The 22,932-nt window shown below is 50.7% G+C and overlaps 3 protein-coding genes across 10 annotated transcripts in view; all 3 read left to right on the top strand.

Moving 5' to 3' along the window:
- The window catches only part of PTPRA (protein tyrosine phosphatase receptor type A), a 159,507-nt gene extending 145,823 nt beyond the window's left edge, over positions 1–13,684 (top strand). For all 7 annotated transcript variants that reach the window (XM_060613629.3, XM_060613624.3, XM_060613616.3 and 4 more), the window contains 4 exons: positions 6,329–6,454; positions 6,534–6,685; positions 12,517–12,652; positions 13,385–13,684. In XM_060613629.3, the coding sequence (XP_060469612.1) occupies positions 6,329–6,454; positions 6,534–6,685; positions 12,517–12,652; positions 13,385–13,459 (489 nt within the window). In that variant the 3' untranslated portion in view covers positions 13,460–13,684. The remainder of the gene's footprint in view (positions 1–6,328; positions 6,455–6,533; positions 6,686–12,516; positions 12,653–13,384) is intronic.
- Positions 13,685–14,095: 411 nt separating this feature from the next.
- Positions 14,096–20,632, top strand: LOC132665991 (progonadoliberin-2). The gene is given in 4 exon segments (XM_060613812.3): positions 14,096–18,485; positions 19,190–19,350; positions 19,470–19,544; positions 19,547–20,632. Coding segments are annotated over 3 exon segments (519 nt in total). The 5' UTR covers positions 14,096–18,485; positions 19,190–19,196; the 3' UTR covers positions 19,837–20,632.
- Positions 20,633–20,698: 66 nt separating this feature from the next.
- On the top strand, positions 20,699–22,731 carry MRPS26 (mitochondrial ribosomal protein S26). 2 transcript variants are annotated; one of them, XM_081795317.1, is made up of 4 exons: positions 20,699–21,004; positions 21,103–21,249; positions 21,343–21,473; positions 22,225–22,731. In XM_081795317.1, the coding sequence occupies exons 1-4, from the start codon at positions 20,793–20,795 to the stop codon at positions 22,362–22,364; spliced, it is 630 nt and encodes a 209-aa protein (XP_081651443.1). In that variant the 5' UTR covers positions 20,699–20,792; the 3' UTR covers positions 22,365–22,731. The 2 variants fall into 2 exon arrangements, with proteins under 2 accessions (XP_081651443.1, XP_060469746.1); XM_060613763.3 differs by having other exon boundaries at positions 20,730–21,004; positions 21,343–21,466; positions 22,219–22,731.
- Positions 22,732–22,932: the final 201 nt, after the last annotated feature.

Raw genomic sequence — 22,932 nt, 5'->3', positions numbered from 1 at the left:
CAGTAAGCCTAACTGATACATTTATACATGACACCACCACTGCCCACGCCTGGTTTTAAATTCCCAAGGAAAAAGTCTTAATTCCAAAATGTAAATTTTATAGACATTAAAATCTCAAAAGAATTAGAACTTAAAATCCAGAGTCCTCTTCTCCCTGTTTTCTTTTTCTTTCTATCCTAACCGGAGGGGTCCACCAAGATGCTTGTGAGGCCTGGGTGCCCTCAACGGCTGTAAGTTGGACCGTTCGTCCGAGTGGGCAGAGCAGTTCCAGCAGTTTCTGCATGAGGACAGCCCAACCCAAGGTTGTGTGCCCCTTACCCAGTGTCGGCAGAATGAGATTGCATTAGGCACCTGCCATAAAGTGTGTGTCCCCATAACCGTTGTCAGCCTCGGACCATGCTAGAGACTAGTTGCTGTCCAGGGGGAGGAAGTTAAAAGACAACAGGAGAAAAGACACAGAAGCTTCTGCTGTAGCTTCTCTAGGCTATCTTTTCCAGAATCCATAACCCGAAAACATAAATCTGAGATTAAAGCCCTGTTCCCAAGTATTCTGCTGCTGGACTTGAGCACATCTATTCCCAATCTCCCATCCTCTGCTACTGATAATTTTAACACCTGCCTTATTGCCCGTTAGTGGCCCCTATGCCTGATGCCTGCCTCTGCTCTTGAAGGCGTAAGTATCCACGTGGGCGACCCACTTATTCTTGGTCTTTCCACCTCTCGGCTCCCTCAGCCACCCCGTCAAATCACAGCCTTGTCCCTGCCAATATCTGCGCTGCCTTGGAGATCTCAACCCTGGGTCCCGCCCTGCTTACCATCTGCTGATCGCCAACCTCACTACTTCCCTCCTCTTACTCCAGTTAAGTTTTTCTCTCCACCAAATCTCTAGAGCTGTGACCAGGGCCCGGGGGCATAAGAGCACCTGGCTCCACATCTCTGACACAGACAGTTTCACCACTCACCACTGACAAAATCCACAGACCGAGAGACACGAGTGGAGGTGAAACAAGAAAGGAATTTATTTCAGTGAGGCCGACACTGGGACGATAGCAGACTAACGTCTCAAAGACTATCTCCAAGTGCTGAAAATATTTCTAGGTTCATGTAAGGAAGCTGTGGGACAAAGTTCAGTGGGTACGTGCAGATGGGCAAAAAGGTCAGGTCGATCATGGTCAGACATGTGGGGTCTTGCTGAAGTCATGGCAGTCATTATTGCCTCAGGGATAATTTCAGTACCTATCCCTGGATGCTTTGCTTGCCGGATCTTTTGCCTGCGTTAAGAGAGAAGCTGGAAAGAAAATTAATCAGAAAGTACAGACTGAGGTCAAAATGGAAGTGGTTAAAATCCTCTTCCAGAGCCACCGACTCCTCCACTTTTCAGCCTGGGACTCCCCACTCATGTTCTCACCTTCCTCCCTACTCTCTCTAGAGTTTTTGTGATTTGTCATTATTATAATCCTTCCCTTGCTAACATCTGTTATTCCCCCCGGTCTCTTACTTTCATGGCACCTTATCTCTCAGCCTGGCTCATTTTTCTCTAAGAAATCAGACAAGAGCAGGTTCATCTTCCCTCCTGCAAGCACCCAGCCTCCTCAGATCTGTAGGCATTCTCTCTCCTTCTCTCCTGTTGCAGCGGGAGAGGGTCCCTGCCCCTCTCTGTCCACCTGTCCACTGTGCCGGGCACCCCCCCCCCCCCCGCCTTCTCAAGTGTGTTGCTGCAGCGCTCTCCGACCCAATTATGCCAACCAGCCTTCGCGCTGTTGCACTTCCTGTCTTTACAAGATGAAAATCTCTCTCCTGTCCCACAGTTCCTTCCCTCTGCCCCCCGTCTCTCTGTACCCCTTCCTTCCCAGCACAACTCCTTTGAGGAGTTGGCTTCCTCCCTTCTACTTCTGTCCTCATCCTGTTCCTTCTCGGTCAGGATCACTGGTGACTGCCTTCTTGCCCTTCCAAAGGCCTTTCTTCTCTCTTGTCTCTCTGGTCCTTTTATTGCAGCATCTGAACACTCAACGCCTCCCGCCTCCTCAAAACACTTTCTTCCTTTGAATTCTATAATATCACCCCCTCACTGGCCTGGCAGTCCCTTTCATTTTCTTTGTGACCACCTCCTCCTCTGCATGACCTTTTAATCATTGAGGTGTCCTCGACTCAGGCCTTCACCCTCTGTAGTTTGTCTTAACACACTATCTTTTGAGGACCTCATCTAGTCCTGTGGCTTGAGATGCTGTCTATACGCCAGAGTTCCCCAAATCTGTGTCTCTAACCCAGCCCCCTCTTCCCACTTGTGTATCCACGTACCCGCCCGATATCTTCACATGGCTCTCCGTTGAGGATCTCGAACTCCACCTGGCCCAGATGAAACTTGATTTCCTCCTTCCTCCATACTAGTCCACCCCAGTCTTGCCATCTCAGTAGGTGGTGCCACCTTCCACCCAGTTGTTCAGGGAGAAGTCTAGGAGTTCCCTTCATCGCTCCCCTTTCCTCACTCCTCACACCGGTGAGGTCTGACCTGTGCTGACCATATCCGCTTCTCTCTAGTGTAACTACTGACCCGTCCTAGAAACCACCGTCCCCTCACCTGCACCACTGAAGTAGCCTGGCAGCCCGTCTACCTGCTTCCATTCCACCCACTTTTATTCACCTCACATGGCAGCCGGAGATCATTTTGAAAACCTAAACCTAACTGTGGCCACTGCTTAAAGTCCATTTGGGGCTTCCGGAGATCTTGAGGGGAAATTTACCTATGCATACAAAATTTAGGAACCTTTCATATTGATATCCAGTCCCAAGACTTGAATTACATTGTTCTTCCTCACAGTTTCCCTTGCTCATTTTAAATACAGTTTCCATTTTCCCTCGTTCCCTTCTGCCCTCTAGCTGCTGAGTGGAGCATGGCTTCTGAGATGGGTCACAGCCAATCCCTGCGAGGGGGGGTCCCACCTTTGCCCTTGCTTTGTGTTCTGCACAGGCCTGGTCTCCAGCTCACATCTCCCTCCTCAGCAGGATCCCAAGGCCTTTGTAGCCCTGGGCATCCGTAGGTACGGCTGCTGGCCCCTGTTCTGGATTCCTCAGGTCCCCGTTCTGCCTGCTTAAGGAAGGGGGTTCCTCTCCTTTGGCCCAGAGAAAAGTCACCCCAGGAGATTTCTAAACTGGAGCTGTTCTTGTGTACTCCAGAGCCTTCTCCCTCAAAACTTAGTTCCCTAACTCTGTATTCCTGGAGGCCTCCTTCCAGTTTGCTCCTTTTCTTCTCCGTGGTGCCTCACCACTAAGGTCTCAAATACCTGAAAGCCATCAACTGTGGGTCCGTACTATTTCTTTTTCTAGTCATACTGTGATTCTAGCTCATACACTTCATTTCTCTCAAGCCCATTTGGATCTTAGCACTGGTAATGGTTTTAAAGTTCCAGTCTTCACTCGTAGCTGGTAAGCTGTGTAAAGGCAGTGTTGGGAGGGGACTATGGCAGCAAAACTCATTCCACTCACTAATGCCCTAAAAACCAACATAATCTCTTGTTTAAGAGCCTTAATTAGAATTTTTTTAAGCTGTTCTTCTTGAGAAGAGGTCCCAGGGCCCCAACCCCCAAGGCATCCCCAGGGCCCCCAGTGGGCACATTGTGGAAAAGCACTAGTCTATGACTTTGCTGTGATCCACCACTTTAATAATTCTGTGTTTTAGAATGAGCTCAACATCATTTATAAAGTGGGTAATGAATGATTACACATACGAAAAGCAAGAAGAGTCACTAAAATGGACTTGAATGATTAGTTTATTTGGACTGAGAGACTATTGGTGATTTTTATTTTTCTACTTCTCATAATTTTCCCAGTGAATGTAAAATACATTTGTGGTTGAAGATTTTAAAATTGCCAGTAGTGAAGTATCCGAGATCTTCACCGAAATGCTCTGAAGAAATGGAGAGTATAACTATATTGTTTTATTTATGTATTTATAGCCTGACTCATTCTGCAAGCATTGAACAAATTCATTTACCAGATACTGAGAGCCTACCACATGCAGGCAGTGTGCAAGGTGCCGGGGAGACAAAGATGAAAAGTGGCAGTCGCTGCCCACAAGGAACTGTGGAGGAAATTGAGCCAGATGCCAGCAAGACAGGCCATAAACCATCTCCTGCTCACTAGCAAGGACAGCAGTGCGGGTGCCATTGCAGGATCAAAAGATAAAGAAGAGGGGCTCCTGGGTGCCTCAGTCAGTTGAGCCGACTGGTTGAGGTCATGGTCCAAGGGTTGTAGGATCAAGACCCGTGTCAGGCTTCGTGCTGAGCATGGAGCCTGCTTACGATTCTCCCTCTCTCTCCCCCAGTCTGTCTCTTTCTCTCAAAAAAGAACAAAAACAAGATAAAGAGGGAAGGGATGATGGGGTGCCAGTGTGGCTCGGTTGAGTATCTGACTTCCACTCAGGTCATGATCTCATGAATGAGCCCGCGTTGGGCTCTGTGCTGACAGCTCAGAGCCTGGAGCCTGCTTCCGATTCTGTGTCTCCCTCTCTCTCTCTATCTTCCCCTGCTCGCTCTCTGTCTCTCTCTCTTTAAAATAAATACACATTAAAAAAAAAAAAGAGGAAGGGGATGAAGGGTGCTGTGGCCTGTGCTGTGTGAAGCACCATGGCTGGGTGGGAATGTCACTGGGGTCAGTTTCTCTGGCTTAGCAGTCTGACATATGTAAACATCTGTAAGATGTGGAAACACCCCAAGGGAACAAGGGATGGGGAGGCATTGGAGCAAAGACATTTCTCTCCACCCTGCCATTGAGTGTTGGATGCAGCTGAGGTGATGGTCAGAGCTCTTCAGAGATACTGTAATATATTGCAAATTAGACTGTAAGTAACACCGAAACGTTAAGGGATTATGTCCAGTAAGGGAATTAAGTTTTTAAATTTACATTTGACTCGTGAACAACATGGGGGTTGTTGTTGTTCAACCCCTAGCACCCTGTTCCCACTTGGTGCAGTCAGAAATCTGTAGGGGCACCTGGGTGGCTCAGTCAGTTAAGCATCTGACTTCCGCTCAGGTCATGATCTCACGGTCTGTGGGTTCGAGCCCCGCATTGGGCTCTGTGCTGACAGCTCAGAGCCTGGAGCCTGCTTCGGATTCTGTGTCTCCCTCTCTCTCTGCCCCTCCTCTGCTCGCTTGCTCTCTCTCAAAAATAAACATTTAAAATAAAAAATCTGTGTATATCCCAGGGATGGAAGCTATAGCATATGGAATATAGTCAGTGGTATCGTAATAGCTACCATGGTAGCTATGCTTGGGTGAGCACAGTATAATGTATAGATGTGCCAAATTACTGTGTTATATACCTGAAATTAACACTGTGTGTCAACTGTACTTCAATTAAAAAAAGAAAAATCTGCCAGGGCGTCTGGGTGGTTCAGTCGATTAAGCGTCTGACTCTTGGCTTTGGCTCGGGTCACGATCTCACAGTTCATGAGTTCGGGCCCCACATCAGACTCTGCACTGACAGCACAGAACCTGCCTGGGATTCTCTCTCTCCCTCTCTCTCTGCCCCTCCTCTGCTCTGTCTCTCAAAATAAATAAACTTAAAATTTTTTTGAGAAAAAAAAATCTGTCTATAACGTTTGACTCATCAAAAATGTAATGAATAGGGGCTCCTGGTGACTCAGTCGGTTAAGTGTCCCAACTTCAGCTCAGGTTATGATCTCACAGTCCGTGAGTTCGAGTCCCGCGTCAGGCTCTGTGCTGACAGCTCAGAGCCTGGAGCCTGCTTCGGATTCTGTGTCTCCCTCTCCCTCTGCCCCTCCCCTGCTCATGCTCTCTCTCTCTCTGTCTCAAAAATAAAATAAAAACATTAAAAAAATTCCCTCTGCCTCTCCCTTTGCCCTCAAAAAAAAAGTAAAAAAACAAAACAAAAAAATGTAATGAATAGCCTACTGCTGACCTGAAGACTTATTGGTAACATAAACCATTAGCACATATTTTGTATGTTTTACATATTCTATACTGTATTCTCATAATAAACTAGAGAGAAAAGAAAATGGCATTAAGGAAATTGTAAGGAAGAGAAAATACATTTGCACTGTACTGTATTTATCCAGAAGAATCTGTATATGAATGGGCCCATGCAGCTCAAACCCGTGTTGTTCAAGGGTCAGCTATAGATGTCCTAGTGAGGATCAGAAGTTAATTGGAGTGATATTAAGTAATGTAATGGCACTGAGGTTTTGGTACCTTGGAGATGAAGTGTGTCCAGTAAGAGCTGGCTAAGAAGGGACCAGACAGCTCAGAAGGCAGCCCTGCCTCTGCCACACATCATATCCCAAGGGCCTCACCTCTCCCATTTGTCTCTCCAGGAGAAATGTGCCCAGTACTGGCCCTCGGATGGAGTAGTGTCCTATGGAGACATCACAGTAGAGCTGAAGAAGGAGGAGGAATGTGAGAGCTACACCGTCCGAGACCTCCTAGTTACCAACACCAGGGTAAGGTGGCCGGTGGGTGCGCCTCCTCCCACGGGGAGAGCCACGGTGCCCTGCATCTCTGATCCCCCTTCTTCCAAAGGAGAACAAGAGCCGGCAGATCCGGCAGTTCCACTTCCATGGCTGGCCCGAAGTGGGCATCCCCAGCGACGGAAAGGGCATGATCAGCATCATCGCAGCCGTGCAGAAGCAGCAGCAGCAGTCAGGGAACCACCCCATCACTGTGCACTGCAGGTACCACTCTCCCCAGCCCTCTGAGGGGCAGAGAAAGTGACGAGAGGCAGGCAGGGGAGGCGACCGTGAGCATCCCGGTGAGCATGTGGCAGTCAAGTTTGACGACCAGCACGGGGCCAGATGATAAGAGCGTCTTGGTGTTTGAACTTCGAATTAAGTGCTAGGGAATCGGTGACATTAAGATATTGGGCAGGGGGAGCATTTGAGAGCGTGATGGGATACAGGAGAGCAACAGGGGAGACTGAGAGTGGAGAGACCAGTTGGACAATGTGGGGGTGAGGGTCTGGCCTCCTTAAGAAACACAGGAAAAGAGGGGCACCTGGGTGGCTCAGTCAGTTAAGCATCTGACTTCAGCTCGGGTCATGATCTCACGGTCTGTAAGTTCGAGCCCCATGTCAGGCTCTGTGCTGACAACTCAGAGCCTGGAGCCTGCTTCAGATTCTGTGTCTCCCTCTCTCTCTTCCCCTCCCCTGCTCATGCTCTGTCTCTCTCTGTCTCAAAAATAAATAAAAACATTTAAAAAATGTTTTTAATAAAAAAAAAGGAAACACAGGAAAAGAGAAAAGGGCAACTATTTTCAAACAGTTTGAAGAAAAATGAACAAAACTAAAAACATAGTTGTGAAAGAGAAGAGGAGTCCAGGGTGTAGGATACATCCCAAGTGTGAAACGGGGTTACTGATAGTAGTTGGTGTCACTGACAGAAGATGGTAAGGGGACTCATTTGAGACGGAGGTGGTGAAGGTGAATTGTTTGGGGCATGTTTGATTGCATTTTATTAAAAAAAAAAATCTACCATGAGTTTGTATTGCTTTTATAGTTAGGAAGAAAAAAAAAAAAACTCTTAGAAGGAAAACTAGAGTATAAATCCCTGCCAATTAGTTTTAAAGATAGAAAAATGAGCAAAGGAACTCCTAGGAATGTATCCAGTGAATGTGCTTCAGGAAGGTTGTAAATTATCTAAACATTAATAGGGGACTGATTCCATAAGCTCTGATGCATCTCATGCTACAGAGCTGCAAAGATTAATGAGGAGTCTGCTTATATACTGGGTATGGGTTAATCCTCTAGACTTACTGTTTTGTGAGCAAGGCAAATGAGAGATAGGGAAAGAACGTAGGTTTCTGTTGGGGGGCACCTGGCTGATTCCGTGGGTAGAGCATGAGACTCTTGACCTCAGGGTCCTGAGTTCGAGCACTACGTGGGTGTAGAGATCACCTAAAAATATCTTAAGGAAGGGAACACCTAGGCAGCTCAGGCAGATAAGCATAGCTCAGGTCATGATCTCGAGATCATGAAAACGAGCCCTGAGTCCCTTGGGATTCTCTCTGTCCCTGTCTCTCTGCCCCTCCCCCGTTCACATTCTCTCTCTCTCTCTTTGCCCCTCCTGCCCTTGCATTTTCATGTGCACACTCTCTCTCAAAATAAACTTTAAAAAAAAAGTAAAAATAAAGGGGCGCCTGGGTGGCTGAGTTGGTTAAGGATCCAACTATTAAGTTTGTCTCAGGTCATGATCTCATGCATTGTGAGTTTGAGCCCCACATCAGGCTCTGCACTAACACTATGGTGCCTGGTTGGGATTCTGTCTCTCCCTCTCTCTTTGCCCCTCTCCCACTTGTTCTCTCTCTCTCAAAATAAGGAAGGAAGGAAGGGAGGGAGGGAGGAAGGAAGGAAGGAGAAAGGGAAGAAAGGAAAGAAAGAAAGAGGTAAAGGAAAGGGAGAGGAAAAGAGAAGAAAGGAAAAGAAAAAAGTGAAGAAAAGAAAGAAATCTTAAGGAAGAAGTGGCCAAGTGCATCAGCTACTACAGACAGATAGTAAACATGAAAAGATGCTAAACTTTACTAGTAATATTCTGAGAAATGAGGATGAAAATAGTGCAGCATGGCTTTTTATCCACTGGATTTTGGCAAAATTAAAAGGATTCCTTGGTGGGGCGCCTGGCTGGCTTGGTTGGCGGAACATGCAGCTCTTGATCCTCAGGGTTGTGCGCTTAAGCCCCATGTTGGGTTTCGAGATTACTTTAAAAATTAAATTAGAAAATAATAAATAAAAATTTTAAGGAAAAAGGATTTCTTGGCCTGCCCAGATGAACACTTCTTTCCCTACACTTTTTTCTCTCCCTTGGTCACCCTCTCTTGGCAAACTCCAAATTCTCTAGCTACCCTGCGTCTGCACCGTGCAGCTGAGTGTGGCTGAAGAAAAGCACTGGGTTACAGGCCTCATTTTATGTTCCTGACCACTGGTCTCATGGTGGGCCCTGAGCGCTGCCTTGCTGTCCTTCTGCACCTTCCACGCTTCTAGACCAGGGCTGGACGTACTAGGACCCACTGCCATATCTGGCCTGCCACCTAGTTTTATGTGGGTCTGCAAGCTAAGAACTGTTTTTACATTTTTAAATGTTGTTTTTTTGGTTTTTTGGTTTTTTTGTTTTTAAATCAAAAGAAGACTAGAGGCGCCTGGGTGGCTCAGTCAGTTAAGCATTCGACTTCGACTCAGGTCATGATCTATCTCACAGTCTGTGAGTTCAAGCCCCAAGTTCAGCTGAGCTCGAGCCCCACTTGGGGCTCTACAGTCCTTCCCCCTCTCTCTCTGCCCCTCGTTCATTCGTGCTCTGTCTCTCTCAAAAACAAATGAATAAATTTTTTAAAGATTTTTTTTACTCAAAAGAAGACTATTTTATGACCTGAAGATTGCTTGAAATTCAGATTTCAGTGCCCCCATATAAGGTTTTATTGGAACACAGCTGTGCCCATTTGTTTCTGTACTGGCTGCTCTGGTGCTCCAGCAAAAGAGTTGAGACCATACGTGGTGCTCTCCTCACCTCACACTGCTGCTCAGCACATAAGAAGTCAGAGTTGCGCTGTTACATCTTGATTTTGTCTTTTCTCAGCAAAACCTATGATGTATTCTATCTGGCCCTTGATAGAAAAGCTTGCCAGACTTTGTCCTGTATGACTCTTTCACACCTCCTCTCAAACCTAAAACCACCACTGCCTCTTCTGTCCTCACGCTTAAGAGAGGACGGTGATTTCTGTTTGACGAAGAAAAGAGAAGCAATCCGAACTCCCACAGGCTCCCACCACCACAGCTGCCAATCCACCTGCCGTGGTGCTGTGGACCCTGCATCCCTCCTGTCCAGTGGATGAGTTGTCTGAGCTCTCTCTGTAGCCCATTACATTAACCATCTATTGCTAATCTCCGCACCTTAAAACAACACATGTTTAGCTTACGGTCTCTGTGGTCAGGAGTCTGAGCACATCTTAGGTGAGTCCTGCGCTTCAGGGTCTCACAAGACTGCAGGCAAGGTTTTGGCTGGGGCTGCGGTCCCATCTGATGCTCGATTGGGAAGGATCCATTTCTGAGCTCACCTGGTTGTTAGTAGCATTCAGTTCCTTGTAGGCGGCTGTACTGAGGGCCTCTGTTGTTTGAAATTCCATGCCACATGGACCTTCCCAGTGTGGCGGCTGGCTTCTTCTAAACCAGCAAAAGAGAGAGTGTCTCCTTGCAAAACAGGCATTATGATCCCGTGTAACATCATATACGTGTAGTTATATACATCCCATCACGCTTGCTATAAATCTGTTGGTTAGAAGCACAGCACATGTCCTGCCCACACCCAAGGGGAGGAGATCACACGAGGGCATGAACAACAGAAGATATCGTGGGGGATCGTGGGGGCCATGGTGAGGCCTGTCTGCCACACACACCCTCCACTTGGATATCAGTTCCATCCGCTTTTGTCTCCTCAGGACTTGACTTCAGTATCCTACATCATCAGGTTTTCCTCTGAATAACTGTCTGGATAACTATCATCTTCATATAGATGTGCTATAATTTCTCCCATCTTAATATTTTAAAAACTCTTACCTCAGGGCACCTGGGTGGCTCATTCGGTTGAGCAACCGACTTCAGCTCAGGTCATGATTTCATGGTTTGTGAGTTCGAGCCCCGAGTTGGGCTTTGTGCTGACAGCCTAGAGCCTGGAGCCTGCTTCTGATTCTATGCCTCCCTCTCTCTCTGCCCCTCCCCCACTCATGCTCTGTCTTTCTCTGTCTCAGAAATAAATAAACATTAAAAAAATTTTTTTTAAAGAAACAAAACTCTTACCTCTAATTTCTTCCAGGTAGCCCTCTGTTTCTCTGTTTTCCTTAATAATAAAGCTTCTCAAAAGATTTGTCCAGACTAACGCCCCAAGTCCTCTCTCCTCATTCTCTCTCTCTGTCCCATTCCAGTTAACCCCTTTCCTCCCACATTCCATTACAGCTGCCCCAGTGGGGGCTACCTGTGACGTCCACGTTGCTGAGTCCAGAGATCATTCTGTCTCATTACCCTTGACCTTCATCAGCATCAAACACAGTTGACCACTCACTTCTCCGTGGAATGCTTTCAGCATAACTTCTCTCCTGGTTTGTGTCCTCATTGACTGATTCCTCCTCATCCATGGTCCAGGGCCTCGTCCTTGGACCTCTTGTGAGCCCATCTTGTCACCTGGCTTTCATCCCAACTCCCACATGTCATCACTGGTTCACCCTCTCCCCTAAACTCCAGATTTATATGTCTAGTTACCTACTCAACATTTCCACTTGGGCATCTTCAGTTTAAAGGGTTCAGATAAGAACTTCTGGTCTTTTTTTCTAAGCCTTCTATTTGCACAGCCTTCCCCCAAGTCAGTAAGTGGCATCTCATCCCCCAGCTAACTCCTATGAGAAGCTTTGGAGCCATACTGTTCTCCTTATTTCCTCACCCATGCACATCTCATGTTCGACCTTGCTCTACATGGAAAGCAGTTTCAGAATCAAGTATTTCTCACTCCCTCCACCAGCACCTCTCTAAGCCACCACCCCTTCTTCCCAGTACTTATACTGGCCTCGCTGATTTCCCTGTCCCACCTTCCTACCTGTTCTCAACACAGCAGCCTGAGAGACCCTTTTAAAACTTCAGTCAGGCCACATCACTCAGAATCCCAACATGATCTGAGGGCTCTCACCTCACCCCGACCACGCTTCTTCCTTCTGTCCGTCCATCCATCCATTAGATCCAGCTACACAGCTTCCACACCTGGACATCCTGCCTTGTGCCTAAGATACTCCTCTCCCAGACAGCTACTGGGCCTTGGCCCTCGCCTTCTTCAGGTCTCTGCTCATGTGACCTCCTACTAGAGAACCTTCCCCAACCACCCTGCCTAGAACTCCTATTCCTCTTTTTCCTTCCCACACTGCATATCATATTGTCTGGGGATACTGCTCCCCTCCACAGCCCCTGCCACACAGCAGGCACTCAGGAAAGGTCTGCTGAAGCAACTGATGACATTGAACAGGGCAGATAATATCATGGTCAGAGCCTGGATTCCTGGGACTTAGGAAGCAAATGAGAGACACGGAAAAGAATCAACACACACACCCCAGCACAGAGGGGCAGGGTTTCTCAGGAGAGGAAAGACAAGACTAGAATCCCAACATGAGTGAGCAGCGGGTCAGGGCAACTTAGGCACATTTGCAGGTATACAGTGAAGGCTCAGTGCTGGGTAGGAGGGGGGTATGTGTGAGGTTCTTCTCTGTCCTGTGGGCAAGTCCCTCAGCAGGCAAAGTGGGCCATGCAGGAAGGACAGCTGGGGTGCCACTTCCTCCTCAGAGCAGAGTGAGCATGTGGCTTACTTGGAGAGGAGCAAATGGGCCTCCTGCCCCAACCCACCCCAGCAGCTCCGTTAGATGACAGCCCTTCCCAGGAGCTGTCACCATTTCCCTCGGCCTTTATGTGCTCGTTGCCACTGTCTTCACCTTATCAGCACAGTGGGCTGTAACAGATGTGGTAAGTGCATCTGCTCTATTACAGCGCAGGGGCAGGACGGACGGGGACCTTCTGTGCCCTAAGCACAGTCCTGGAACGGGTGAAAGCAGAGGGGATTTTGGACGTCTTCCAGACCGTCAAGAGCCTACGGCTACAGAGGCCACACATGGTCCAGACACTGGTATGCTGCCCACACCACCGCCCCATCTACAGCCCTTCTTTGTCGGGGCCATCTCAGGGGGAGGCTTTTCCAAGCAGCCCCTCCTTCCATAAGGTGCCCCATACAGAATGAGCCTTGCGGACATTGAGAGCAGAGGGGCACAGCCCTGCCACCAGTAAGAGAACCAAGCGGGCTCTATGAAGGCTAGAGGGGGTGCCTGGGTGCCCCACGGGGCTCCATGGGTCCTGGCGTGGGAAGTCTCAGGAGTGCTTCCTTTCTTTGGTTCAGGCTCCTGACCGTCTCGGTGACCAGTAACCACCGAGTATGGGGATAAGCATCCAAAAGGGTCCCTGAACCTCCGAGAGACATGTCTGAAGGGGAAAGAAAAATACATTTTAAGAGTTCGGGGAGTTGGTGAGGTTTTGAGAGCCAGGGCGCCTGCAGCTTGGCAACCATGGTGAGGTATGGGCCCCACAGAGCCGTCTCCCTGCTTGCGTGGTTTGCCAGCCCGACACACTCACGTCTGACCACTGTAGGCCTAGGACGACATCTTCCTCTCAGCTCACCTCCATCCAGAGGAAATTAGCTGTACTCAACCCAGAAGGAGAGTACAGGCAGGTCAGGGCTCAGGTGCAAGTCCAAGAACGTTCATTTCCTCTCAGTTTTCCATTTTTTGTAAAATAGGTTTGTCAGGAACTGCAGGTACCTTGTTCTTGTCAGTAACCCTGGCTTTTCCCTCCTTGTGCTCTCCAGGAACAGTATGAGTTCTGCTACAAGGTGGTGCAGGAATATATTGACGCATTTTCAGACTATGCCAACTTCAAGTAAGAGGCGATGAGACCCGGTGGACAGGAAAATTGCCTTTAATATTTTGTAATATTCTGTTTTGTTAATATACCCAAAATTGTGTATATATCTTATAACTGTTTTAGAAATTGGTACATAGGCTTCTATTACCTATTAGGTGGAGATTTTATATGTAAATGTGTTAGCACTGATAGTCCTTTTTCCAATGTTTTATTGGGGAATTAAATAGTGTGATGTTTGGATTGATATCGTGAAATCCTCTGCCTGGAAATTGGGCTGTATTATTCTTTGGTTTAGACATCTTTTCCTGAAGAAGAAACACAAAACTCATTCCAGGTAGCTCAGTGTCAACTAAGAAAATAAGCACAAAGTTTTCAGAGCTCTTGAGGAAATTGGTTGTCCTGGTGCCTACCCCCACCCCCCCGTTCTGTAAATAATCCCTCCCCTCTCTACCCCCTCCCCCACCACTCACAACCCACTGTGGGGAGTAAGGGGACCAGAGCGGTATCTCTGGCACCACACTAGGGATTATCAGGTAATAAAAGCTTTGACTCCCTAAGGAAGCGTCTCCCTTTGTCTGGGGTGGGGCAGCTGAGCCAGGGCTCTCCCAGGCCACTCCTGGCCCTGCTCTCAGTGTGCTGTCTCAGCTGGTCTCAGAAGCCGTAGTCTTCTCGACGACTCCTTTCGGACCCGCATAGCCTCTCCAGCTCTTGGCTAGTTGCCAGGACCCATGTCTCATTTCTCAGCACATCTTTGGTGTGGTGATCCCAGCCAGCCTCGCTCCCTAGGAACATGGCCAGGGTCCCCACGGTTTGCCTAGCGCAGGGCATGGAAGAGAGAGGAGGTAGCTGGCTAAGTAAGGCCAATCTGGATTGTGCTACAAAACTCTGGATTGTGTTGCTTTGTCCAGTATAAGCCTCTATATCCACACTTACTGGGTTAAATAGCTTTCATTTAATTTAACAAAATTTCACTTCATTTCATATTTGGACTTTTTTATGAGAAGTGCCTCAGACCCAGAGACCAGGGTGATGGGAGTCTTCGATCCCAACTTGGTATCAAGCCTGACGTATTACACAAAAGCGTCTAACTTTTGTGTCTTACATAAGGTGGATGTTTCATTTATTTCTCATGTAACGGTGTGCCCAGTCCAGAGACCTAGTGTCCTCCCATCTTTGGTCCCAGTGTCCCTTTAGGATGTTATTCTTGTCCTTGTGGCTGAAGCCGGATCACCGTCTTTTCCCATGGAGAAGCAGAAAGAAGATGGAGAGCAAGCAACCTCATTTCTAAGGACATGAAGCTTCCTACAGCCTTCTTTCCATTTGCACTCATACCCCATTGGCTAAAACTTAGTCCTAGGCTGTACCATAGGACAACAGAATTGCTAGGAAACGTAGTCTTTGGTTGGCACAGCTGGGAGGGTGGGTCTCTTCATTGCCTCTCATCCTCATGAGCAGCTCCTGATGGGAACGTAAACTGGTTGCCACAGCTGCGACAGCCTCAGTGCGAGGCTGAGAGAGTCTTGTGGCCTGTGGGGCCTTTTTCAAGAAGCAGGGGTAGGCCCTGGGCTACTCAGGCTGTCAGGAGTGAGAAGTGGCACTCCATCCTGGGCCGTGGAGGCACACTCAGGTCATTGCTGGTGTGCTTTTTGGCGGAGATGGGACTTGAGCTACCCAAGGGATGCTGGGAATTTGGATGAGCAAAAGGAGGCAAAGTCATACAGAGCCACATTACAGAAGGCCTCAGAGCCCAGGTGAACAGATGGATTGGCTCCAAGATGGAAGCCAAGTTCACCACATATTCAGGATATCCTCAGGAGGCAGGGGCACCATGACAGACAACCTCTGGAAGTTTCTATGAGGTGAGTATGTGTCAGAAGTACTCGGTCCTTCTGTAAGAACTAAGGAACTCCAAGGGGCAATAAATTAAAACTCAGTGGTTTTCAAAGAAGCATAAGTAAGTTAAGCAAAGACAGAATCTGAAGGATTTCTGAGGAGAGGTGCCATGTTTGGGAAGGAGACCCTGATTTTTTGCAGGCTACCTCCTGGCAGATGGAGAAGGGCAGGCTGGGGTCAACAAGCTACATAGCCAGCTTATAGGAGAGCCCTTCTCATGCCTGTGCTGCCTCGCTACCCCCACCAGGCTGCCTACCTCCTGTTGCTCGGGCTGGCATTGAGCAGCTTACACACCAGTGCTTACAAGGGTTTTTACAGAAGGACTGAGTACCTCTACCAACTCACCAGTGTGGGCTGGCAGCTTTCTGCTGGAGTCCACGCTGATTTGCTTGGTGGCTAGGCCAGTATTTTAAATACCACTGGTTGCTTAACAGACATCTTCAAGCAGGCCTTGCACGGTTGCAAGAGACATAAACCCAACGGGAACTAGTCGAGGCTAAAGAGCAGTGTATCAGGGCTCACACCACACAGTCGTGTGAGAATGGCAAGGGTGATTGCTTCATCCATTGCCCATCTCCCAGCTAGTTAGCTATGCCCCAGGGAGTGTGAGCCAGTGCAGATTTCTCAGAAGGGGGAGGGCGAGGCATCCAGTGCCCACCGTGCTCAGACCTCACTTCATCAAGTCAGCACCCTCCTGGGCGTTCAGTTCCCCTCAACACCCCTCTGACCACCACCAAATGTACAAGTCTTTGATTTAAAAAAAGAGGGGGGTGTGCCTGAGTGGCTCAGTCAGTTAAGCATCTGACTTCAGGTCATGATCTCCTAGTTCGTGGGCCCAAGCACCTACATCAGGCTCCATACTGACAGCAGAGCCTGATTTGGATCCTCTATTCCCCTCTCGCTGCCCCTCCCTGACTTACGCACTCTCTCTCCCTCTCTCAAAAATAAACATTTTAAAAATTTAAAAAACAAACACCACTTCCCCCAGGCCTAAAGTCTTCTGCCTTTATGATAGACTCACTCTCACCTCTTCCATAGTTCATCCCCACAGATTCCTTTCTTTCCAATTCCCGAGGATCCACTCTCTGTCCACTAGTTCCTCCCTTCTGACTTTATCCTCACTCTGGAGCCACTGCTCCTCCTTTCTCCTTCTTCAGAGACTGGCCATTCCTGTGGTCTGTAGGTTTTGCCCCCTTAGCTCTTCTCCAACCCTGAGCTCCAGGTCGGCTTCCCGCCACGTGACTGCACGCGGTGACCCACAGGCACCTGTCTCACACTCCCAATGCCCAGGGGTTCACCCTGTCTCTCCAGAGTCTTTGGTCCCTTCCTCCAGCCTTCCAGCATTCTCTGCGCCTCCCTCCCTCCACCCCTAGCCCACAGATCCAGACCTGCCGGCAGTTCCTGTGTTGACTCTTCTCCATTTTGTTCCTTATATTGGAGCACCGCTGCTGCCCTGTGTGCGGACTCCAGCTAACTCTGTCATCCTTCATCCAGACCATCTGCTCAGGGCTTTGTGCCCCTCTGTGCTCCAGCAGCACCCGAGCACGCTGCTCTATGCCTCTGCTTTCCCAGCCGGCTACAAGCAGTTCCCAGACTGGAATGAAGTCCTATCCTCAGGACCGAGCATTAGTTGCTCAGTGGTGAACACATGGCTTTCTATGTCCTGCTGAGAGGGATATGAGGATCAATTCCAGAGTCTACAGTCTGGAAGATGACAGCAAACGTTCCTGAAAAGCTATGTATGTGGCCAGAAAGAAAGGAACAAGAGCATCCTTTGGGAAGCTTAGTTCTGGTTTGGATGTTTTAGGAAAAACCACAAACAAACTACAGAAAAAATAAAGGCTCCCCATTCCTCTTTTAAAATAAACACAAGGGACTTTGAATAAAACATTCTGTAAACCCAAACCAGAACTAAGCTAGTTTACTGAACTCAAAGGAATCATTTTCACTAAACCATAAAACAAATGTTTTTCCTAAAAATTACTTGGTTAACCAACACATATAGGAACGAAGTATTTTCCAAAACAATTTCACTGAACATACAATCCACACGTTGTTTGGAAATTGATGTGTGCCTTCCTGCATGGGAAGCTGAAGTCCAGGCGCCCATGAATAACTGGTGCCTGTTGTGCCATCCCCTCCCCCTTCTTTGCCTCCGGATTTGACGCACCTGCTCTCCTAATGACTGGCCACCACGCCACCAAGCCTGACCCTGGCCCTTGCATTTGCTGTTCAGCCCAAATGCGGAAATTGCCTATTAACCCTGTAAACAGGCCTCTGCCCGCCGCCCCCGCTCCAGGCGAATAGCTGGTGGAAAGCTAATAGCTGGTCCGTGGTGGAAAGTTGAGCTGACACAGAATGAGAGGCAGGGGCATGTTTCAAGTGTCTAGGTGAGCTGTGCCAAACTCCATGAATAGTCTTGGGTTGAGCACAGGATGGGGAAGGCTTGGAACCTTGAGAGGAAAGGTGATTCCTACCCCCTGCTCATAGGCCCACAGATGCTGCACTGCCCCCTTAGCTGAGCCCCCTCTCATGGGCCTGCAGGGAGGAGAGAGAAGCCCCACCCAAAACTACCTCCATCTAGAGCGACCCAGCCCTGGTGCTCAGGTGTGTGGATGAGGTTCATTCCATCCACCCCCTTTTACAGTTGAGCAAACAAGCCCTTAGGTCCCCATGGCCTCCCCCAGACCTCTCCACAGGTTGCTGACTCCCCACTCAGACTGCCAACTGGGTGGGACACAGGTCCCCAGTCATTGCCGCCTCCGGGCCACAATTTCCTTTTAGGGTCAGGGAAGACTGAGGGCTTTGTAGGCCTAAGGGCAGGAGCCTGAGGATGCAACCCGGGAAGTGGGAGGAGGATTCTTCAGGGCGTGGCCCGGCTGGAGCAGTCCTACCACCTCAGATCCCTGGGAAGACAGGGAGCGGGAGCAATCTGTCTGGTGACCCCAGGGCCAGTGGCTAGGAACATGCACTGGGAAGGGAAGAGTGTTGGGTGGCAGGCTACTCCCCCTCCCTTCATTGAGACGTCACTGGAGTCTGGACCAGGAGCAGGGGGAGGAGTCACCATAAATCCCAGAGCTGGCTGCCTGGGGATCCCACTGTCACCTGGAGGAGCCACCTCAAGGAGCCGCCTCGTCCACAGCTTTCCCTCCGTGAGTGAAGAGGCTGCTTTCCCCCAAGGGCTGGGACTCCTGGATGGCAGTCTGTCCTGGGTGTATGGCACTCTGTTCCTCTTCTCCCTCCCAAGTCCCTCTTACCCGTGAATCACGCCCCAAAAAGAGCCCTTTCCCTTTCTCTCCCCAACACTGTTTCTATGCCTGCTGCCTCTAGTGTGGGAGGGACGAGGGGTAAAAACACTTGCCCCTGTCACCACCACACATCCATTCCACATCCGCAACTGCCATGGAAGAGAGATGGCAAACCACAGAGAAAAGGCAGGGTGCTGTGCACCAGGTGCCCCCAGTGCCCCTACACTGCTGCCTGTCTCTTGGAGGGCTCCCCTGACCCGAGTCTCTGTTACTTTTTCCAACCTTCTACTTCTGGAATCCCTGACGGGAGGAGGGGTAGGCCTGACTGACCAGGAAGGGCCCTCAGCTGGCAAGGCTGGAATCCTCTATGCCCTGGGGCGGGGCGGGGGGGGGGGGTGTCCTGGAGAAGGCTAGCTGCCTGGAGCCTCCGGGGTCCAGATCCCTGGACTCCTGGGATGAGGAGCAGTGGCAGAAGAGGGAAGGGCATTAGGAACCACTAAAGCTGCCCCTGAAGCGCCAGCTGTCCAAGGGGACCCTGGAAGAAAAGGAAGGAGGTGTGGATGGAAGTATCCGCCTTCTTGAGTGCTGTCCACTATCCGTGGGAGCAGCCCTGTCATGGCCGGCTGCAGGCTAGGCCTTCTGCTACTGCTGCTGCTGACTGCCCACCCTGGATGCTCGAAGGCTCAGCACTGGTCCCAGGGCTGGTACCCCAGAGGAAAGCGGGCTTCCAGCTCAGCCCAGCACCCACAGCATGTCCCAAGGCTCCCAGGTAGGTTAAGGGTCTCCCCAGCCTGAGTGGGAGGAAGAAGGTGCTGGGTGGGGCTCCTTCACCTACCGTGAGCCTGGGATGGGGTAGTGGGCAGGCCACAGCCTTCGCTCCCTTCTGAGGAAGGGTCCTGGGCACTGCAGCAAGCAGACCAGACAAGGCTGCCCATAACCTCCCAAACGATGCCCTGGCTCCCCTTAGAACAGTGTGCCCTGGGAGGCCAGAACCACAGGCTTGTGGTCCCTCCACAGGAAGCAGCGCCTGGTGCAGACACTGCTGGTAAGTACAGAGAGAGGCCCAGGCATTGGCCACCAGGGGCCATTATGGCCAAGGACTTGGGCTACGTGGACAGAAGAGGGGGTAATGAGAAAACACAGAGACGCCCCCTGCCAAAGCACCCTCAGGCACACAGCCAGATGCCATCTGCTATTCTTCCTATTTCCCAGAATTCTCGGAACAATTTATGATAAGATACTTATGTTAAAGTAAAAGATTCGAAGTCATTAGTGGAGTAGGAGGAGACAATTGTGCTTAAAATCTCCATAAGTAAGACCACAGCTGTAGCGGGATCCTCTAGGCTTCTTTCTCATCATCAGGAGAACCCAGTGTGTCTCCCAGTGGGAAGAGATGAGGAGTGTGAACTCACACTAATAGAAGGGGCCCCAGAACCAGGTGGTCACTGCACTAGCAATGACTTAGTGATTGCAGAAGACCAAGTGCAGAGATGGATTACTACTATTTTGCAAATTTATTTTAAAGTGCACCAGGAGGGCGCTAACTGAAGGAGAAAGTGGTAAATTCCCATAAGGCAAAAACTTATCACCGAGTTTAAGTCGGTGTGAGCTCAGGCTTTCACATACCAGGTTAAGGGTGGGCAACACCCAAGGAGCTACAGAGCGCCCACGCTGGGTCCTCTAGCAGCCAAGGCGCGTCCGCCAGAAGGCCACGTCCAGCTCCGCGGGGACAGGTCGGGAGGAGAGGGGGCGGGCAAGGTCGCAGCTGGGCTGCCAGGGCGTCTGCTAAAATGCCCGCTTCCTCCCCGCGCAGACCGAACCTAGAGCGCCGCGCCCTGCAGCCCTCCAATAACGATGTGAACTCCCTGAAGCTACTGCCTCGAGATCTCTCAGTCGTCCCCTCCCTTGCCCACCCGCGCTGAGACCCTACCCCGCGCGGGGGGCTGGAGGGACGCGGGCCGGGCCCGCCGGCGGGAGGGACACGGGGCGGGTCATGGCAGGCCTCGCAGGAAGGGCGAAGCCAGAGCCAGCGGGCCAGGGGCGGACGCAGACGTTGAGGGGTAGATGCAGATGTTGGCAGGTGCGCTCCCCGCGACCCGGCTCCAGGAGGTGGGAGGCGGAGCCCGCGGACTACGAGTCCCGTGGTGCCCCGCGCCCGCTTCCGGGCCCCGTGATGCCCTGCGGCGCGCCGGACGCGGGGCGTCCTGGGCCATGCTGCGCGCGCTGAGGGTTCTGGGCGCGAGACCCCTGTGCGGGCCTTGGGCCCTGCTGCTGCAGCCGGTTCGCGGCCGCAAGACCCGCCATGACCCGCCGGCCAAGTCCAAGCTCGGGCGCGTGACGACCCCGCCTGCGGTGGATCCTGTAGAGTTCTTCGTGCTGACGGAGCGTTACCGGCAGTATCGCCAGACGGTGCGCGCCCTCAGGTGTGTACGACTTAAGGGGAGGCGGGCGTCTGCGCCGTGGGCGGTGTGTCCGAGCGGGCGGGCGTAGAGGGTGCCGACTTTGGCGCGTCTCCGCCCAGGCTTGAGTTCGTGTCCGAGGTGCGGAAGAAGATGCACGAGGCCCGGGCCGGGGTCCTGGCAGAGCGCAAGGCTCTGCAGGAAGCCACTGAGCACCGCGACCTGATGGCCTGGAACCAGGCGGAGAACCAGCGGCTGCACGAGCTGCGGTGAGTGGGCCGGGAGGCGGGGCGGGCCGCTGGCTGGCTGGCGCGAGGAAGATCCAGCCGCACTGAGTCTCTGCCTATTGCCCTCCACCCCAGGTTAGCGAGGCTGCGGCAGGAAGCGCGGGAGCAGGAGCAGCGGCAGGCGGAGGAGAAGGCCCGGCGGGCCCGAGAGGCACAAGCCTGGGCGCAGCTCAAGGAGCAGGAAGCGTTGCAGCTGCAGGTGGGCCGTGTCTCCAGGGGCTGGGGCTAGAGGGCGGGAGCTCCGCCTGGGCCGCGCTCGGAGTCCTGGGGGCCGCGCTCGGAGTCCTGGGCGCCGCGAAATGGGGCACTGGCTGCGTGCAAAGAGAGCGAACAGCCTTGAGTCTTGAGAGTTAGCAAGTAGGTGAGGATTTGGGAAAGATGGCGTGCGAGGAGAGTGCCTGGCAGGCGCAGAAGTAAGAGTTGACATTGGAAAGTGTTCAAGTACCTGGGTGATGGTAAGCCTGCATCTGGGAGGGACCCCCGGTTCCACAAGGAATTCGTATTTTGCCTTACGGGCGATAAAGTCGTTGAAGTTATGTTCTAGGCTAGGATATCAGGTATGAGGCTTAAAAGCAGACCAGTTAGGAGTGATCCAGCAACAAAGGACGGGGTCTGAATTAAAGTAACAGAAGGAGAAGGACAAGTTTGAGAGAGATTAAGAAGGACATTGAGGCAACATTGAGGAACTGATTCCACCTAGCAGGTCCAGAGGTTGTCACAACTGGTGCAATTTCTTATCTGAGAAAGACGAACGTGGTAAGGCTGCCTGATATTTTTCCACTAGAAGGTCCGCAGGATCGTAGCTGTAGTGGGATCCTCCTCTACAGAGGTCCTAGGCTCCAGGCATCCATCCAAAGAGAGCTGGAGCCTCTCCCTTAGTGGGCAAAAGGCCAGCAGGCAGCAGGCATGTGCTGGAGACTTCCATTCAGCTGGCCTTCTCTCTCACAATAGGAGGAGGCAAAAAATTTCATCACCCGAGAGAACCTGGAGGCACGGGTGGAAGAAGCATTGGACTCCCCGAAGAGCTACAACTGGGCCATCACCAGAGAGGGCCTGGTGGTCAGGCCACAGCACAAGGGCTCTTAAGGGCCCAGTAAGGACAGTACCCACCCAGGGACCATGTGTGTATGGGGTAGGAGGGTTGGGCCTGATCTGGAATAAACCAGTTGATGTTTCTTACGAAGAAGGAAGCTCAGCCTATTCTGGTGTGGCCCTCACATTCTGGCCTCTGCACCCACCACTTGGTCAGAAACTCCCATACACAATGCCCTGTTCTACACCCATGTACAACTCTGCAAAGCACCAGACCTTAGAGGTTTCCATCTCACAGAAGCAGAATGGATCATAGTCCCCTCAGGCAGCCAGGTCGTCTACTAAGTGTCATCAAAGACTGGTTGGGAAATTACAGTCCTTGGGCCCAACTTGGCCCGCTGCCTATTTTTGTAAATAAATTTTATTGGATCACGGCTACACTCGTTCACTGACTACTTTCACACTACAGCGGCAGAAATGGGTAGTTGCAACAGCGACATTTGACTTGCAAAGTCTAAAATATTTTATACATGGGTTTTTACAGAAGAAATTTGTCAGCTCCTGATCTAGAGCGTTAGGACTCCAACCAGATTATCAAGTATCACCCAGTACCTGAGAAACAAGCTAACCACT

The sequence above is a fragment of the Panthera onca genome, chromosome A3, assembly GCF_046562875.1.
Source record: "Panthera onca isolate mPanOnc1 chromosome A3, mPanOnc1 haplotype 2, whole genome shotgun sequence".
Taxonomy (NCBI): domain Eukaryota; kingdom Metazoa; phylum Chordata; class Mammalia; order Carnivora; family Felidae; genus Panthera; species Panthera onca.
Note: the sequence above shows the minus strand (reverse complement) of the source record. Positions and strands in the feature narration are given on the sequence as shown.

Bases quoted from the DNA above. Each gene is read 5' to 3' on its own strand.
- MRPS26 (XM_081795317.1), top strand. From the start codon at position 20,793: ATGCTGCGCGCGCTGAGGGTTCTGGGCGCGAGACCCCTGTGCGGGCCT. The intron at 21,005-21,102 runs GTGTGTACGACT...GTCTCCGCCCAG, and splicing joins CAGACGGTGCGCGCCCTCAG to GCTTGAGTTCGTGTCCGAGG. The intron at 21,474-22,224 runs GTGTCTCCAGGG...CAATAGGAGGAG, and splicing joins GTTGCAGCTGCAGGTGGGCC to GCAAAAAATTTCATCACCCG.